Source organism: Lonchura striata, chromosome 3 (genome assembly GCF_050655825.1).
Source record: "Lonchura striata isolate lonStrDom1 chromosome 3, ASM5065582v1, whole genome shotgun sequence".
Classification (NCBI taxonomy): Eukaryota; Metazoa; Chordata; class Aves; order Passeriformes; family Estrildidae; genus Lonchura; species Lonchura striata.
The window spans coordinates 35,592,663-35,610,449 of record NC_140705.1 but is presented as its reverse complement, the minus strand read 5'-3'; the positions used below and the strand labels follow the sequence as shown (position 1 = coordinate 35,610,449).

The 17,787-nt window shown below is 39.9% G+C and overlaps 2 protein-coding genes across 12 annotated transcripts in view; one reads left to right on the top strand and one right to left on the bottom strand.

Moving 5' to 3' along the window:
* The window catches only part of ORC3 (origin recognition complex subunit 3), a 34,495-nt gene extending 29,060 nt beyond the window's left edge, over positions 1 to 5,435 (bottom strand). For 3 of the 5 annotated variants that reach the window (XM_021545721.3, XM_021545728.3, XM_085574825.1), the window contains exons 1-3: positions 5,371 to 5,435; positions 2,992 to 3,046; positions 1,217 to 1,314 (exon numbers count right to left, since the gene is read on the bottom strand). In XM_021545721.3, coding sequence (XP_021401396.2) covers positions 1,217 to 1,314; positions 2,992 to 3,046; positions 5,371 to 5,394 — 177 coding nt within the window. In that variant the 5' untranslated portion in view covers positions 5,395 to 5,435. Of the gene's footprint in view, positions 1 to 1,216; positions 1,315 to 2,991; positions 3,047 to 5,042 lie in introns of all 5 variants that reach the window. The other 2 variants (XM_085574824.1, XM_085574823.1) reach the window with 2 other exon arrangements.
* Positions 5,378 to 17,787, top strand: part of RARS2 (arginyl-tRNA synthetase 2, mitochondrial) — a 29,600-nt gene continuing 17,190 nt past the window's right edge. For 4 of the 7 annotated variants that reach the window (XR_014953668.1, XR_014953669.1, XM_085574827.1 and 1 more), the window contains exons 1-8: positions 5,378 to 5,665; positions 6,398 to 6,471; positions 7,089 to 7,194; positions 9,896 to 9,979; positions 11,275 to 11,372; positions 12,455 to 12,510; positions 14,031 to 14,114; positions 17,466 to 17,542. Coding sequence is in view for 5 of the 7 variants with exons in the window: in XM_085574827.1 (XP_085430953.1) it covers positions 5,393 to 5,665; positions 6,398 to 6,471; positions 7,089 to 7,194; positions 9,896 to 9,979; positions 11,275 to 11,372; positions 12,455 to 12,510; positions 14,031 to 14,114; positions 17,466 to 17,542 (852 nt within the window). In the remaining 2 variants the exon portion in view is untranslated. Of the gene's footprint in view, positions 5,666 to 5,703; positions 5,795 to 6,397; positions 6,472 to 7,088; positions 7,195 to 9,895; positions 9,980 to 11,274; positions 11,373 to 12,454; positions 12,511 to 14,030; positions 14,115 to 17,465; positions 17,543 to 17,787 lie in introns of those variants that run through there. The other 3 variants (XM_085574829.1, XM_021545768.3, XM_085574826.1) reach the window with 2 other exon arrangements.

The following is a 17,787-nucleotide window of genomic DNA, read 5'->3' as shown; positions in this document are numbered from 1 at the left end:
AAGTATCTGGAAAACTCCTAATAGCCTCAAAGAACACAAGGGTTGGAAGAATTTTAAAGGAATTTATGAGCTTAGCCCAAAGGTGCAGATTTCAAGCTACATCTATCTGGCTTCTACTGCACATCACAAAACAAACTTTGGGAAAAAAATTCTCCTAATGTCTGTAGAGCCCAAGAGCAAGCAGAGGAATATGGAACACTTGCCCAGAATCCATGACACTGAAAAGAGGACGGAAGGAAATCTCTGCTGTATGGAAGCAATTACTTGTCATAACATGGTATCCCCAGCTGGGTAATAATTAGCATTGACTCCATGATTCTCAGAAAGCTGATCAATCACTCTATTATACTGTACTTATTAAGAAACCCATCACCCTTACAGTCACGAACAAGTGGGTCAAATTGGCCCTTGAATCCAAACACCATCACCACTGGCCAATTAAGAAACCACCCTTTGGTAAACAAATCTCCATAACGCATTCCACATGTTCACGACAACAGGTGCAGCAAGTGAAGATAAGAACTGTTTATCACTCTTTTCTCTGATCCTCTCAGAGCCTTCCCCAGGACAATGCCTGGAAAAGCTGTGCATTGCTTTCTGTAGCCAAACAGCTGTTGCCACAATTATTCATACTATAATGCAAGCCAGCTGGCTATATGGACACAACAGCAGCATGCCATGTAACACACAACATGGCATGCTGCTGTCAGGAGGCCACAGCTCAGTATGAAACTGTGACCCCATTCATGCCATCCATACTAATTCAACAGGCTGTATTTTCAGCGGTGTCATTCCATATTTGACATCCATGCAGCTGTGCTCACAAAAATCCACTGTGAATCCTGGGCTGCTGTGTATGAATTCTGGAACACTGAGGTCAAGACCAGCCTAAAATCCTCAGAGGGCTGGCAAGCATTACCTGAACTACAACAGCAATATGCCAGGAGTTAATAAAAAAAGACAATTAGTAGGAAGAGAAGCTTAGAAGCAGAAGCTTGAAGCAGCAAAAGTGTACAGTTCAGTGGTTACAAGAAATGTGTACTTGATGCATTTATTATTACTTCATGTTCTAGACAGTCAATATTTCTGGCCCTCCCATTGCTTTAACTAACTGCCATACACTTTTAAGTGTGTCAAAAAGATCTCCAGAAACAAAAAAGCAAGCAGCATTATTACAAATGCAAAACACCACTTTAGTGTAAAGCACAAAACTCACCTCTGTTTCCGATTTGATCTGGCTCCATAAAGACTGACAAGTGACAAACCGTAGCTGAGCATCCTCTGAATCATTGCTTGTGCATCTGAAATCATGACCTGGAAACACAGAAAGCAAAGGAAGGCACAAATAAGCTCATTAAAACAAAACCTTTCTTCCCTGAGAATAAAAAAAAGGACCCAACTGTACATATATATTTCAGGGAGATGACTTTTCTCTTAAGCAATTAATTAATTGCTGGTATTTGGTAAAATAAGCAAGGGAACAAGCAGAATCTATTACACCAGTATGCAGGCAAAAGGTAAAGAGGCTTCTATCTCGAGTGCTAGATAAGCTACAGACTAAATCAGAGCAAACAGCCTTTATTATTGAAGTAAAACAAATATCATCATCATCTTGCTCTTGTTTCAGAAAACTTTGTGGGTCCACTTGGCTGCCATCCAATGGAGCACCAGCAGTGGCTTGATCTCTAGAAGAGCCAGCTGATGGGCAAATCTCCTAAAGCACTAAACCCACCCAAAACAGGTCTCTAAATGACAAATGAGAGACATCTCTCCACCTCTATTTTCATTGTCTCCCCTATCACCTCATTTGTATCCCTAAGAAAAATCACTTGGAATACATAACCAACTCTGATTACACAGATCTTAGACTTTTAGTTGAAGAAAATCCAGCTATCACATTATCTGGTAACATACCAAGGCAAAATATCCTCTTTTCACTACCAAAAAGCAAACTATAGATGCAAATGTCCTCAAAAGGCCTTTTGTGGGGTGAGACAGTATTATCAACTATTGATACAGAGGAGTTCCACAACTAAAACCTCTTATTGAACAGGACTGGGCTTCCAGACTGGACAGGTTCATATCCAAGTACATGTTTTAGAGCACTGCTCTAACCAGCTGCTGTGAAAAGCCAAACCAGCTCACCTCTGCCTCTCTCTTTTAGGGCTAGTCCAGTCAAATTTATTTTTCCACCTCAAAGTAATATGCTTAGTAGTTTATCCAAGCATGTCTAATCTTGCAAAAATAAAAACATAATATCCAGTAAGGGGTAAAATTTCAGTGTGGTCTAAGTGCACAGGCTTTGGTTGTTGCAATGACAAAAATCCACCCTCGTTACCTTCCTCTCCATCTTTTTCTATAAATTGTCAAGCATTTTGACAGCTCTGATGATAAAAGTAGTTTAACCTGGGAATAAAAACAGTAAGTTTCCCAACTGAGTCTCAAATAGCAATTATTTAAGATACATTATTTCTGGTTCCAAGAAGAGTCGGTCCTCAAATGAAAGCAGCCATACATAGACATCTAGAGAAAATGTATAGCAAGGATTTGCTGTCTACAGCAAATACTAATGGACAGAAGTCACAAATGGCTTTTCTCTTCCAGAAGAAACTCAGGCAAAATACCCAGAATGTATGATTTATGGATGGAATATAATTTCTGACTCCCACAGCTTAAAAATGGCTGATTCAGACCTTCAGGTGAATTGTTTGTCTGTCAGCAAAAAACCAGTAGCATAGTGAGGAATTCTCTTGTAAAAAAAAAGTGCAAAGACAAAGATGGCTATACAATCTTGATTGCTGGAGATGAAAAAAACCCAGCCAATAATTTGCTTGTGTTCCTCAAAATAAATGACTTTTCAGCAATCAAGTAGTAAGAGAAAACCTCACACAGCTACGACAGAACTCATGATATTAACTCATCGTCAGATATGATGAACCTTTCAGGATTAACCCTTCTCAAAAACAGAAGCATAAATGAAAATGTACTAACCTGTTTTATCAGACAATCTTCTCTTCTTGGTACTTGGTTTAAAAACAAAGCAGCCCTAGAGAACAGCAAAAAAAACCCAGACTTCAATAAAAGCATCAATCTGACTGGCTCCAGAGGCCACTTTATTGTTCTTTTATTTCAGTGCTCCATTAAACCAATAATTTGCACTGAATTGCCAGCCTTTTAAGAATATCAAGTTACATATTGCCCCTTTGTATTTGTGTTTCAAGCTGGAACATTAGTGGAAGCAGTAACCCAGCACACTTGTTAGGAATTTTTTCATCTTTCCACTATGTTTTGCAATTCAACCACCAACTGGGCCAGCAGCAAATTCTTTAAATGTCTCAAAACCTCCAACAGGTTTAGAATTAAAAGGAAATTATTCCCCGGGGACACATCAGTACGGTTGTCTCAGTACAGTTTCAGTTAAATAAAAAACAAAAGGCAAGAGGCTGAGATGAATGGAAAACAATCCAGAATACTGCAATGAGCATTATTAAGTAAATTATAAAGGAAATTACATGCCCAAGAAACAGTGAACTGCATCTCAACTCAAAAAAAGTAGGTGGTTAGAAGCAGAATGACAAATGGTTGGGAAAAGGTTCATGTAAAACCCTCTGTTCCAAGGAATTCCTGTAGAGAGAAGTCATCTCCCAGTTAGACCTATTTCATCACACAAGTATTAAGCTTCGAGTTCTTGAAGATTTTTTTCATTTTCTTCTAGAAAATCTGAAATTTCTTCCGCCATCCTCTCTACAAAAGTTCATCTCATTTGAAGAGTTATTGCACTGCCCAACTCTCATGTGAGGTTCTTGTGCTGCAGCAAGGGGGAAAGAAATACCTAAGTGCTGGAAACAAACAGACTGATTCAATACCATATTTCTAAATGGAGATGCTTACACAAGGATTGCTGAACTCAACCTAGGATAGTTCAGCCACTAGAGTAAGAATGATGTAGTGAAAATCAAACACCAGAGGTATGTTCAATTTTGATCACAGTCACCAGTCTGTTGAGTGACTTCAAAGATATTATTCCCTTTCTTACACAAATAAGAAATTGCAGTTAGACACCAACATTTTTATTGACCCTCTCGAGAGCCTGATGCACTGGAGATGCTTTCAGACACATTTCATTTTACCACCTATATTAAGGATCATTTAAAAACAGCTGCCCTAAAGTAGTGATTATTCTACAAGTGATAAACATTCTGGAACAATTTCACTGCAAAAAGGTGACCAACAGGTTTATCTGTGCTGCTGCATGAACAAATGGAATTGGCCACAGGAAGTATAAATCATATATACAAAAGAAGAATGGATGCTTAATCAGACTAAACACAAATACTGCTGAATGCTTTGCAAGTATTGGCTTTTCCACACCACTAAATGTGGCTGAGAATAAAAGAGACTAAAACTAGAATATAAAACTGCAAAGAAGTATTACGTATAAGATGTGGGAGACAAGGTGAAGGGACATGATTCACTGCCAAACTATCAGGCAATAGCCACTGCCAAAAGTGGAATCCAGCTGTTTCAGATTAACTTTTAAGTTTGTTTGGAAGCACTTCACTTCTGGAAGTAATCACCTGCACAGTGCCTTCCCCACCAAAGGATGCAGCTGCATATCACAGCTCAATGAAAAACAGTGAGAGGCATGAATTTTCCTGTGTGATAAAACACATGCTGTGAACCACTGCTGTTGTTCACTGCATGATCAAGCAAGAGATTAAAAAAGCGTTTCAATACAACATTTCAAGTCTCGTTATTCATTGACGCTCTGATGAAATCACTATCCCTACTGCCCGTTCTGATCACACCTCACATAAAAGCTTTCAATTCAGAAATACCAAAGCAATAACAGATATTTAACTTTATGCGGTGGGGAATGCACTTTTAATTCTATTTCTTCGCTGAATTAGTTTTGGTGCAGGGAGGGGGGTGTGGGGGTGGGAAGCAATGAGTGGCGGCAGCAAGCAGTGCCACCAGACTTCACCTGGAAGTGACAAAACCTAGAGCCACAACACCCCAGGCTCTGTTCTGGGTGAATTTACCGCAAGTAGGAATGGGCTTCGTTGTGCCAGGAAGGCAGCGGGCAGGTGACGCTGCGGGGTCACTCACGGTGGGACCCTAGGGCTGGACTCGACGGCCTTTGTGGGCCGCTGCCCACCCAGGGATTCTGTGGGACTGCGGTGAGCACAAGCAGCGCCTTGGGCAAAGCGAGGCCGGGCATGGATGAAGAGCCAGTAAGGCTTTGGGAAGGGGCGGGCATGGGCAGCAGGGAGGCGGGAAGGAGCAGGGCGCGGCGCAGGACCGCGGGTCCAGCTCCCGCACGGGCCGCGCTGCTCCCCGCAGAGCCCCCCGCTCTCTCCCGCTCCTCACCTTGGATACGGAGCACGTGCTCATGTCGCCCCGCGCCCGCCGGTGCCCGAGAACCGGAGGAGGAGGAGGAGGAGGAGGAGGAGGAGGAGGAGGAGGAGGAGGAGGAGGAGGAGGAGGAGGAGGAGTTCCCGCGCACGCGCGCTCCCGACGCACCGCCCACCTCCCTGCGCGTCCCCGCGCCGCTGCCCCCCCCGCCCTTTCCCTGAGCAGTGGTACAGCCCCCTCTGCGCCGCGCCGCGCCATCCCTCCACCCCCAGCGCAACCAATGGCCGCCTCCCCCCGTAGGCTGAGGCTGGTAGGGCCCAGCCCGCCGCTGGGCGGGCACAAAGGAGCGGGGCGGGGGGGGCCGGGGTCGGCCGTGGAGCTTCCGCCGGGCGCTGCGGCCATGGCGGCAGGTTCCTTCCGGAGGAGCATTGCTTCCCAGGTGCGCCCCGCTCCTCCCCACGGCTGGCGCGGAGCGGCCGTGCCCGCTGAGCCAGGAGTCCCCTCCGGGCCCTCACAGCGGGTCCCCGCCCGGGTGCCTCACAGCGGGCTCGGCGCGCGCTCCCGGCCCGCCCGCGGCGCTCTGGGGCTCCCGCCGGGATTGGGACGGAGTGAGGGGGGATGGCGCCCGCCCTGGGAGTGGATGCGGCTCTGGGCAGCCTGGCCTGCTGTGGAAGCTGGCCCTACACACGGCAGGGGTTGGAACGGGATGATCTTTAGCGTCCCTGCTAATCCAAACTGTTCTGTCATTCCGTGACTACTTCAGTCCGTAAAGGGTTCGGTGGGTTTCTTCGTGAGAAAAAACATCAACTTTCTGTGGTGTTTTCCCTTGCCTTTTTTCAAAGACTTCTTTAACATCGCTTAGGTTTGTATTTTATTGTAGTGTTCCCAATAGTTATGAAGTCTTTGCTGGTGTTTTTTTTTTTTTTTACCTGGGCTGAAAATAGATTTCTGATATAAAAGGTGCATCCCCCGTGGGTATTTAAACAGGGAGCAGTATTTTTCCTTGGATCTTTTGTCAATTTTGTCTTTATTTTCAATTTAGCTTTCAAAAGTTTTGGATCTGCCACCAGAGAATTTAATAAAGTCCATATCTGCAGTTCCTGTCTCCAAAAAACGGTAGTTGTTTACATTTTGCCTTACAATATTGGTCATGTTTTGTTATTTCATGTCATGCCTGTTATTGCAAAAGCTTAACAAGACTTTAGGGGAAAAAATACAGACAAAAACCCCAAACTTTATACCAATGTAATTGTTCGATAGTTCAGTTGCTTGTATTTTTTCAAGAAAGCTCACAGTAAATATAATTGCTTACAAGCCTGTACAAATAATTGGCAGTGGATGAATGGCAAATGCTTCAACACTGGTGATCTGAATGTGAAACTGCTTAGAGCCAATGTGAAGTTATATGGGGGTTTTTTTCAGTGTCCTGCTCAAGAGTTGCAGTAATGTTAGCAAGTAAATTTTACTTACTCATGGGCATGGTTTTTGTTTATTCTGAGATGGTGTTCTCACCATATCTACTTCCTGATTGTAAAAGTGATTTTTGGCCTTCTAGCCCAGCTTTCTAAATATAGTGAATCTTCAGATATTTGTGGCTGGGTTGTTCTTGGCAATTACACTTATCATATGCAGAGTCAGCTTGGATCTGTCAAATCTCCCCAGCATTTCAGCAGGTTTTTTTTTCCCGATTTTCATATGTTGGTTTTTATTTGTTTGTTTGTTTGTTTGTTTAGGCATGTTGCTGACTTCCAGCTCTCCGTTGCTTCTGTAATAGAAAACAGTTCTGGTGATTGCTTAGCGCAAGACCTACATCTTCAAGCTCAGCAGCTTGCTGAAAGGGTATGCTGATGAATTCATCACATATGTATGTAATAATGAACTTACAGACTAGAGGTGTAAGGGGCATGATAAGATAAAAAAGTATTCTTTTTGCAAGCATCTGTTTGGGCCAGAGTAGTTTGATGGCTGTGCTTACTGTAATTGTACACAGCATCTTCACAGAGATTGGAGAAGCAGCTTTGCTTAAGGTTCTCATGAAATTATTGTTTTCCAACAGTTTGAAGTAAACGGTGCTGGTCAAGTTAGGTGGGTATCTAAAGGGTGTGCCATGGTCTGTGCTGCTGTCCAGCACTTGAGGAAGAAATTGAATGTGTGGTTGCCTGAAAAACCAAAGACTACAAAACCCAGCTCTGGAAAGCCAATGGATAAAGTTGGCCTGTGAGACAAACAGGCCTAACCTTCAAATCCTTATCTGCTTGAAATTGATTTTTCTTGAAACAGCAGTTTTTTCAGGTGTGCTAGTTTGGGAAGTGGCAGTAGCTGGGGTGTTAATACTGTAAAAAGGACAAATAAAACCAGTTGTGATACTGCTGAGGAGTTAAACTATTTCTCATGCCATTCTTCACTGGTGAGGTGTTGAAGTTATCCATGTCTTGGACCTGTTATGGCAAGATAAATATTCTGGCTCAGGTGGAAGAAGTGATGATGCACACATATACAACCAAAAAGTTCTGAAATGACTGAAAGATGATCTAGAAACATTAAATAATTCAGGTTGGAGAGGACTTCAGGAAGTAACCAGTTCCCAAATTCTCCCCAGTGCAGGTGTTTTGGATGAAGTTGCTGAGGACTTTTGAAATCCAGTGAGGTGTTAAAAGCCTCCAAGGATTTGACAACTTCTTTCTCAATCTGTTTCAATGACTGTGTCATCACAGTAAGAAGTTTGTTTTTTTTTTTCCTTGTGTGTCATTTTAAAAACAGCTGCTATTCCCAGGGTTTAGGAAGCTGCAGGTTTCCTCCCCTCTTTATTGTGTGTGACTCAGTAAATAATCCTGAAACATTTAGCCCTACAACTTTACATGGAGAAGCAATTTTAACAGTAATGAAGAACAGGCCATCAATATAAGCCCCCAAACTAAATAGATTATGCCAGCTAGATAAAGGAAAATAAAAATCCATAATCTCTAAGAAAAGTTATTTGTTGGGTGGTGAATAAATGAGATGCATTTAGTTTAACTTGTCTAGGCTGGTCATCTCCAAAGAAGGTAAGCAGTGTATAAACTAGCAAGATATAACTATGTATTAGAAACTAGCAGGGAGATGGAAAAATGCAGGCAGTTAGTTGATTTTGTCATGATAAACAGTTGATGAGGTGCCTCAAGGTTCAACAGAATGCTCTTAGTCGCTTCTGAGGAAATGGGCCACAATATTTGAAATACAGGTATTAGGTTAAGCAAAAAGAGATGGAAGTTTTTCCAGTTGACTAAAATAGCCTAAATAGTAGGGCTATGAAACAATTAATAGGTGAAGCAATGTGCTCTGAAGTACTGAAAATTGTCTTTTAGAAAGTCAGAAGGGTCTTGTTTCCCTGGGCTTTTGATTTCATTTGGCTGGCTTATTCCTGTTTCATTTTTGTACTGTTACCTCTTTGTGGAGGGGACATTGTGTTGGGTTTTTTTGTGCTTCTGTACTGCACAGTGGCATCCTAGTCCAAGCCTTGGGCACAGGGACATCTGGTTACTAAAGGATCACAGGGCACTTGGAGAAGAGCTGGTTAAAGCTGTGGAGAGGACAAATGAACACTCTTATTAAAAACTCCTGATGTAACAAATGACAGATTATGTAAAAACATTTATCAGAACAAATGTTGTGGAGAAAGTCCAGTGGGTATTTCTGTTTTCTCTCTGCCCCATAAGTAGAAAGGCCCATTTGTAAAACAGTAAGGTGGAAAATTCAGTGTCAACACAGTAAATTTTTTTTTTTTTCATGTAGCTTGGGAGTTAGCATTGGAACTTGTTGTTAGCAGAGCTTGTGAAAATAAAAATTTCAAAGCTAGCTATGATTTCTCCTGGATAGGTCACTCTCCAAGCTGGAGACCCAGCGTGGGGGCTCAATTTCCTCTTCATGGTGATGAGCTTCAGTAGGAGTGCAGCTTACCTCACTCATAGATGCTGACTGAGTGAGAAGGTGATTGTGTCATATTTTTATATGCTTTCCATCCCTCTTCTTCCTTTTTTTAGACAACTTCTTGACTGTGAAAGACAGCTAGTTAAATAAGTAACTCTCAAAACTGACAGGTTGAGAGCCAAAGCTCTTGGCTTGTGAAGAGACCCAAATTTTAATATTTTTATTTTGTGACACAGAGTACCACAGAAAGTTGTCACTGAACTTTTTTTTTTTTTTAAGTGCTGATAGCTACTGTGTAAGTTGTCAAATTTATTTCAGCTTTTGTCTGTGCAAGGAGTTCAACTACTGCTCCCAATCAAAAGAAAACACAGCCTGTGAACAGACAGGGTCTGAAGTGGAACATATGCGTGGCATTTCAAGCTGAGTTGTATTCAGAGGTTATTAAGCATGAATGGGAAATAATAAAATTGTCCCTTTGCCAAGAGCATTGATGAAACGTTCCCTTTATGATTGCTTCAAACAAATAAAAAACATTGTGTTTACAGTGGATTAAATTAATATTCACAGTGGATTGAATGACAGTTTTCCAGTTCACCTGTTTTCATTTACAGTATGTTTTGTTTTATTCTCTTAGTTGAAATGTGATTCGGTAGTGAGTGCAATCAGTGCTGGTCCAGGAACAGTGAATTTTACAATAAACAGGGAATTACTAGTAAAGGTGAGTAGTGTCTTTCAAGTGCTTTAAGCTAAAAATATTTTTTCTCAGTATAAAACTATAGAATACCTACTATTGTCTTAAGAAGGTATTTTCTATGTAAAATTGTCTTTCACAAGTTTTTCCTGAGGATCCCTGTTGCTGCTTGTTATGTAGAATTTGAAATGAGGCTCAAGAAGGTTTCCTCTTGTGAGGGAACAATGCATCTACTGCATTCACTAATAACTCTTCTTTTTCCTCTCTCCTTCTGCTTTAAAATGCAGGCTTATTTACATCTACTTTGAGTTTTTACAGTGTGCAACTCAAAAGTTTTGTCCTCGTAAATACTCTTGGTTTTACCTGACATAGAAATATTTGGTAGATCTTTCATTATACACTTTGCTAAAAAAAAAAAAAAAATTGAGGGGAAAAAAACCCAGACGAGACGATGTATTCTTCAAAATCCTGACTGAAGTATACATATACCTTGTAACCAAGCCAATGTCTATTAGAGAATAGGTCTGTAAGCCAATTTTGTGTATGTGTTTAGCTTGTCTTCTTAGGTATCATAATAAGAACAGAATTAAAGGCTTTTTTCAGATGCTGTTTCTTAAAAAAAAAAAGCCATTGCAGAAAAACTGTAAAGTGATTTTTTTGAGTGAGAAAAATGATAAAAACTTCCACTGAATGAAGTGAGATTTCCACTTTATTTCACTTTGTTAAAGGCTTCTGTTACTTTCAGGAAGCTTGTCCAGTTCATACGGCTTCATACGTTAGGTCTGTGTAATGCATTGGCCTGTGTGACTTTGCACATTTCGGTTTATGTAGGGATGACTTGGTGCTATGAGCACATTACTGACAAAACTCACACAAACCATCTTGAGGAATATTTTAAGGTTTTTTACATTGTCTCCAGATTTTCAAAGCAGACATATTTTAGTACAGATCATTCATACTGGCCTTAGAGACTTGCAGGTGGGAGAGAGAAAGAAGAGTTGTTTAGATACATTAGGATGGAAGAGTTGGCTTTCTTTGGCACTAAAAAGTAGGAGGTTTTCACAAAATTCAGTCCCCCCAGAACAATTTCTCTTAAATTTTTTATTTGATCAGATACAGCTTTCTAAGGTTAGTGGCATTTTTATCTGTGTATGAGACAGTGTTTGCTTGGCAAACCAGCCATCAAATTACTAATGTGAATGCAGGGTGTGAGATCAGTCTCCGTTGTGGCTGGTGAGCAGTTTTCCTGGTGATGCTTTCTGTTGATGAAACTCTTTTGTGTGCATTTTTGTTTGTTTGTTTTCTTTTTGATTTTGCTTTAGACTGTGCTGCAGCAGGTGTGGAAAGATGGTTCAGAGTATGGAGTAAAAAGTGAACTTTTCTCTACAGTTCCCAGACAAAAGGCAGTGATTGAGTTCAGGTAAGCACATCTGAGGCGTCCTTTGAGATAAGTCCCTTGTCTGCTGATTGATACTTTCTGCTGATATTCAATGCTGTAATTTGTGATGCCTGTGATGTTAAACCATATTAGCAGTAGTATATGTAGGTGTATTGGATACGCTGATATATTCACCAGGTAGAATATAAATTATATTCAAGGATTTGAGGCTTTTTCCCAGAATGTGTTTTTGGTATTAAAGGAGTTCATGCCTTACACAGCCCTCCATTAAGAATATTCTCATTTAATGCATAATAGCATTCAGTTTTTCAGACAACTGCTTTTTATTTTGTTATGAAGAAACAAAATCTGAATTTCCAGGCACTAATGAATTTCTTTTTGCACCATAATACCTTCTTCCCTGACTTGTTAAAGCAGACAGGCATTTGTCTGGTTAAATCTTGTTAATTGCTGCCCCCAAATTTTTTGTCCAGTGCAATTTTGTTGATTGTCGCCTGCTCATGGAATAAAAATTGGCTGACTCAATTTTTTATGTATAAATTTTTTTGTTCTCTAGTCCCTCTGCAGGCTTCTATAGTCATGGAAAGTAAGAACTTGGCTTTAATTTGAAGGTTGAATTTTCATAGATGAACTTTTTTTTTTGTTATCTGAGCAGACAATTGTGTAAAGAGTTATTTTTCTTCGTGGGGTGGGCCTTGCTGACAGGATGGCATTTTGGTTACTGATCCTTGTACACAAGATCTCTCATCTCTGAAAAAGACATGAGGAGAATGATCCGTATATCCAAAACTTGTAAAAAGTGAGAAGATATTTTTGGTTCTTTGTCACCAGTGCAAGTGGGCTTTGGTTATATTTTGTTGTTGTTGGGTTGATTTGTGGGGTGGTTTAACCAAAACACTGTCTGTTAACTGATACTGGAGGGAAAGCTGGTCAGATACGAAAACTTGCTGTCTGGGACAGAAGCTAATCAGGGGATCTTATAGGAAAATTGAAAACAGGGCATTTATTTCAGCTCTTCTAGATGCATGAGTTGGATTCTTTTAACTTGGTGATGTGGCAGTTTTGTCCACTGAACAAATGCTATTTGTTAAAATCTGTTACAGCTCCCCTAACATTGCCAAGAAGTTTCACATAGGACATCTGCGTTCCACCATAGTAGGTGAGTGTGCATTTCACTGTTCCTGGAGGGCTGCTTTGTCTGCCTGCCTCATGCTAACATCTCCCTCCTCGGGTGTGAGTGGCCATGTCAGGCTCCACTTGCTAATTAAAACCTTTCTGATCATTATGCAGGGAAGAAAAGAACGTGGTGTGTTGCTGGCAGATTTATTAAGTCACACATAATATAGTTTTATGACTGTGGATATTAAATGAAGTAGCTTAGAATTGGTGTTCAAAGACACCCAAGGCAGTTTTCATTGAGGTGTTATAAGAGTCCTTTGAATTTTAAATTCTCGATTTGTACTGCACTGCAGAGCAGTTCAGATTGTTATGTCTTGGTGGCTGTCCTGCAAAAAGCTTGCTTTTATATGCTAATTACTTTATACCAGTACTACTGAGACAGTTGCTGTAATATCTAATAGAATAATTAATAAATTCCTTGTGCTGTGCTCTAATGTTATATGGAAAACTGTCCCTCATTTCCTAATCTCACAATAAAAACTAGTGGGTTGTAGCAGAAGAGCCTACAAAATCTGTGTATCTAATAATGTATCAGGTTTTAATGATACATAATTCATAATGTATAGTTATTAATTATGTAAAGTAATTGCTTCTTCCATGACAGATAGTTGAGTGAAATTATGTATTTTGGGATTTTTTAATGTTCCATTTCTGGATCCTTTGTTACATTAAAAAAAAACACTTTCAGAAGTAGTTCTTTAGAGCAATGTTTGTCCCAGAGTAAGACAATTAATTAACTACAGAGAATGGAATTGGAAGTAATTGCAAGCTATAATGTGGTGTTATAACAATACAAGAAGAGAGCTTTCTGCATCCTTTACAACAGTACTGTAATTAAAAGGTACCCTTGAAGCACATGAAAATAGAGGAAGGGATGTGGCTATTTCTTCTTTGTAATTCTAAGGCTATAACTAAGCTCAGGGGAGAGATGAAGGGTTTTTGTTGTAAGAGCATCTGGAACTCTTTTGTATGTCCTTGCATGATATGACAAGTTTGGAGCATAGTTGAAGTGCAGAGCTCAGAACTGCTCCAACAGTCTATAGAGATTCAGGACTTGATGTTCTCTTTTTAGCATCACAACAGCAGTTTGTGAATTTTGAGTGCTTGCCTAACCTGGTATGAGTGTGCCTGATTGTGATGGAATTACGTATAATGCCACTTATTTGCGAGACTACGAGATTACTCTAAAAGATTTTTTTGTGGTCTCATACTTGGCAATATGTGCATGTACATCCACCTGTCTATGTTTCTATCCCTGTTGTGAGACACTTTGTGGCACTGTTGAGATGCAGAGCTTTTCTTTTCCTGATCAGAAAGGAACTTGCTTTTTACTATTTTTGCTGCTTTCGGTTGTCAGGTTTTAGCAAATCCTGTGGAATATTCCATCTGATTGCTTTTCTTCTTCATTTTGAATAGGTGATACAAAACCAGAAAACTGTTCCATAGGGATGAGAGATTACCTACAACTGAATAATAATATAATTTCTGTTTCATTACCAGGGAATTTTATAGCAAATCTCAAAGTTGCGCTGGGACATGAAGTAGTAAGAATAAATTACCTTGGTGACTGGGGCATGCAGTTTGGTATGTTTCAATATTTTTTTATGCTGTGCCCTTTTCTACTATATAGTATGGTCTAGGTTTCCAGTGACAGTTTTTGTAGGCCCATTGGATTCACTCTGTGCTCATAAGGAATGATATCTTATTTCCACGGGGGTAATGTATAGTTCATTTCCTTAAAAAAGCTGAACAAAACAATCCAGACTGATCCATCAGAAGTATGACCTGTACTGATGCTGAAAAAATAGCAGGAGCAATTTTATCCAAGTGTCCCTCAGTAGCTCCTCTCTCAGACTAAATGTGTAGTTTGGAGGTTATATGTTTTGGTTTAGGTTTGGGTTTTGGTTTTTTGGTTGCTTGATTCAGGGTTTTTTATTGTTGTTCCTTTTCTCATTATTCATAGAGGGTAATTAATTTCCATAATAACCTAATTTTGCACATTGGAGCCCAGAGAGATATTTTTAGAGATATCCCTACATTTTCCCCAAAATATTCAGTTTCCCCTTAAAGTGTAACAGAAGAGAGGTGTGTAGATGGAGCATGTGCAGGTGAATAGGGACTGGAATACTATCAGTCCAGTATGCACACACATAGACACCCCCATCTCTTCTGAAATCATCAGATCAGTGGGGATTGAAAAGTCCTCTCAAGTGCAGCCTGAGGATGCATGGCTTGATATTTATTGCCACACTGGAGATCATTCATGTCCCACTGCTGGATCTATAGCTATCCCTCTGTGATGGGAGCTGACCCATCCATAGCATTGACAACTTTGTTGACTTCTGTTGTTAATCTTGAATTTTATATTGATCTATAGTCTCTTCTCCTGTTCTAATTCCACAAAAAAAGCTGGTTCTAGCATATTTTTAGACATTTAAAAAAAGGCAATAATGCCCACTTCCTCATTCTTGAAAACTGGTACACCTCTGAAAGCTATAAAAATCTCCAGTTCTTTTGCAGTAGGCTCTGGAAACTGTCCATTTATTTGTTTAAATGGCAAACACAAAGTGCAATGTATGTCAAGTGGTCACTTTTGCTTATTCCAGCCCTTATGCTGCCCGCTCCTGTTTCAATGGTACTGCTGATTTTGGGCACATCAAGGAATCAATTTTATGAACAGAATTGGGTTAAAAATTTAAAGTCAATACCCTACTTTCACTCCATTTTTATATTCAGATTCATAAGCGTAGATAACTAAAGTACATTCAGTTCTACCTTTTGTCTTTGTAAACTAAGTTCCTGAATTTTAGACAGTGCAGTATAACATTCTCAGGACTCTGAGAGTGGTAATAAAACATTCTTTCCTTTATTAAGTTATAGCCCCTGCAGCTTGTCTTTCCTGATCATGGTTCTGTAGCTTATAGCATGAAACTGTAGCTTATAGCAGAGCTTTGTTTCACTTATGATTTGTTTCATAAGAACTGAATACAGAATGAGTTCACCAAAAATTGAGTAATTTTTATCCTTGCATGTTTCATTCGTGTTTTCCCCTTAGACATAATTTTATCACTACACTATTGTATAGTGAATGTGGCAATGGCAGTTAAGCAGTGAAATGCTGTGTGGGTAAAAGGCTTCTCAGCCGACCTCATTCAGTCTGCCTTTGAAGATACTAAGTAGCATTCTGAAATCTGGATATCAAGAATTTTATGTATTTTAATATAAAGGCTCCTGAAGGTATAACTCTCACAATACCTGTTATTTACACCTCTGCCATTTGTGCAGCACACAACTCCTAGAATCATGCTTTTGACCTAGTAGTTCAAGTATTTTTTTCAAAGTAGGTACTCCCCTCTTTATTTGGACTGGCTCAGCTCAAATATATGGCAGTATTATAACAAATAATGGTCATGCCTCACAGAATTATAGCATAGCAATATTACTGTAATGGTTCTTTCTCAGAAGCAGTGCTGTAATTAATGATTTGTCAGCTGGTTTTACAGCTGCTATTGTCAAAGGCTTTAAAATATAAGAATTGAAAACATATTTTCCTGAAACATAGGAAAGAGGCCCTCAGCCTTTAGGCAGTTTTGGGGCAGGTTTCTTAAAGTGACAAAGTGTATGCAGTCACACTATCTGTCCATCTGTCTTCCTGTCACTCTGCTCCTAATAAATTTGAACCCATTGGGCAACTTTAGCGAGATCTGACAAAGAAAACTATTTCCATGAGAATTAATTTCTTTTGGCATTATGACAGTTGGCAGCTGAGTAACAGTAGAAATACAATGTGTTGACCTCTGGGAGAGAAAGTTAACTTCTGTGTTTAACCTGCTGGCTAACCAGTCAGCACCTCAAGTCAGGATCAGTTCCCACATGGGCTGCATCTTGCCATTAACTCATGGGTATAACAAGGTCTGGGGATAATATGGGAAAGACAGAAAATGCATGGAAGGATGTGTTTGGGTTGAATAAAGACTGACAGTTGTGCTGGAGATTGGAGTGTGAAATCAGCATTGGATAGTGGAATGCTTAGGTACACTAATATATAAGAGATCATTAGGAAACCCACCTCTGATTGCTCATAGAACAAGCTGTCCTTAACTAAACTTCCATTAATAGGATTACTAAGACAATACTAATTTTATTTCCTAAAACCTGACCAGTTCTTCTTTAAGTCTGTCATGCCTTCTTACTTTATACTTCTGTACTCAGTGTTTCTAAGAGGGAAGCTCTTGAGACAGCTATTTGTTTAGTTGCAGAGAGTTTTTCAAAGGGCTACCATTCCTACATCAGTCCTGGTCCTTGTCAGCTCAGATGAATCAGCTGGCCTTAAAAGTCAGTCTCAGATAATCTAGGAGACTGATGGGTCAATATTGCTGCATTACTGAAGGAGTTATGGGGTCTTTTCATTTAGACAAAATGATTGGGATTTGGATTTCTTTCCCTTTTAGATAGCTTTTGGAAAGTCCTGAAGCCAAATAGGATGCTCAAAAAAAGCTGCATATTCTAAGTGGGCAGGAAAATTTCCCTTGAAAACATTGCATGGGTGGTACGAGGAATTCTATGTTGTATCCTAGTTCTTATTATCCTTAAAATGATAATATGAATAAGGGAGGGAGCAAAATGAACATTTTTGAACATGTTCTATTGCTGGACAGTTTCCACTTTGTGGCTTCCCATTCACATCTTGTTGCTGTGTAAAAGATAATTGTCTATACAAGTCTAGAAACACAAATTCTTTTCACGATGAATTGAGAAATCAACATAGTATTTCTTACTATTTTCTAGCTGTTATATTTCTGGGGAGGGGGTGATCTTTATGCAGTGGAATAATAGGTCATGCTTTTGATTTTCTTTTTGTAGCATATACCATTATATTCTTTCAAAATATTACAGTGATTTGTCGTCTAACTCTGTATGTAATTGTTATTCAAGGCTTATTGGGTGTTGGTTTCCAATCCTTTGGCAACAAAGAAAAACTAAAATCTAGTCCTTTGCAACACCTTTTTGAGGTAAGTTCAGTGAAGACCAACTAGATTTCTTTCCAGGATTAAACAGGTTATGGTTTGTTGGCTTGCTGTATTCAAATATACCTGATACCATCTGAGTTAGTATTTACTTTCTGTTGATTTTTTGGTACTTGTAAGTGGTCTTTGTGTGTGATACAGATACAATACACATGAAGGATTTATGTACTGACCTGCACAGACCCAGTAACCATGAGGAGAGGTGGGCAATATCCCTGCATGGCTAATGT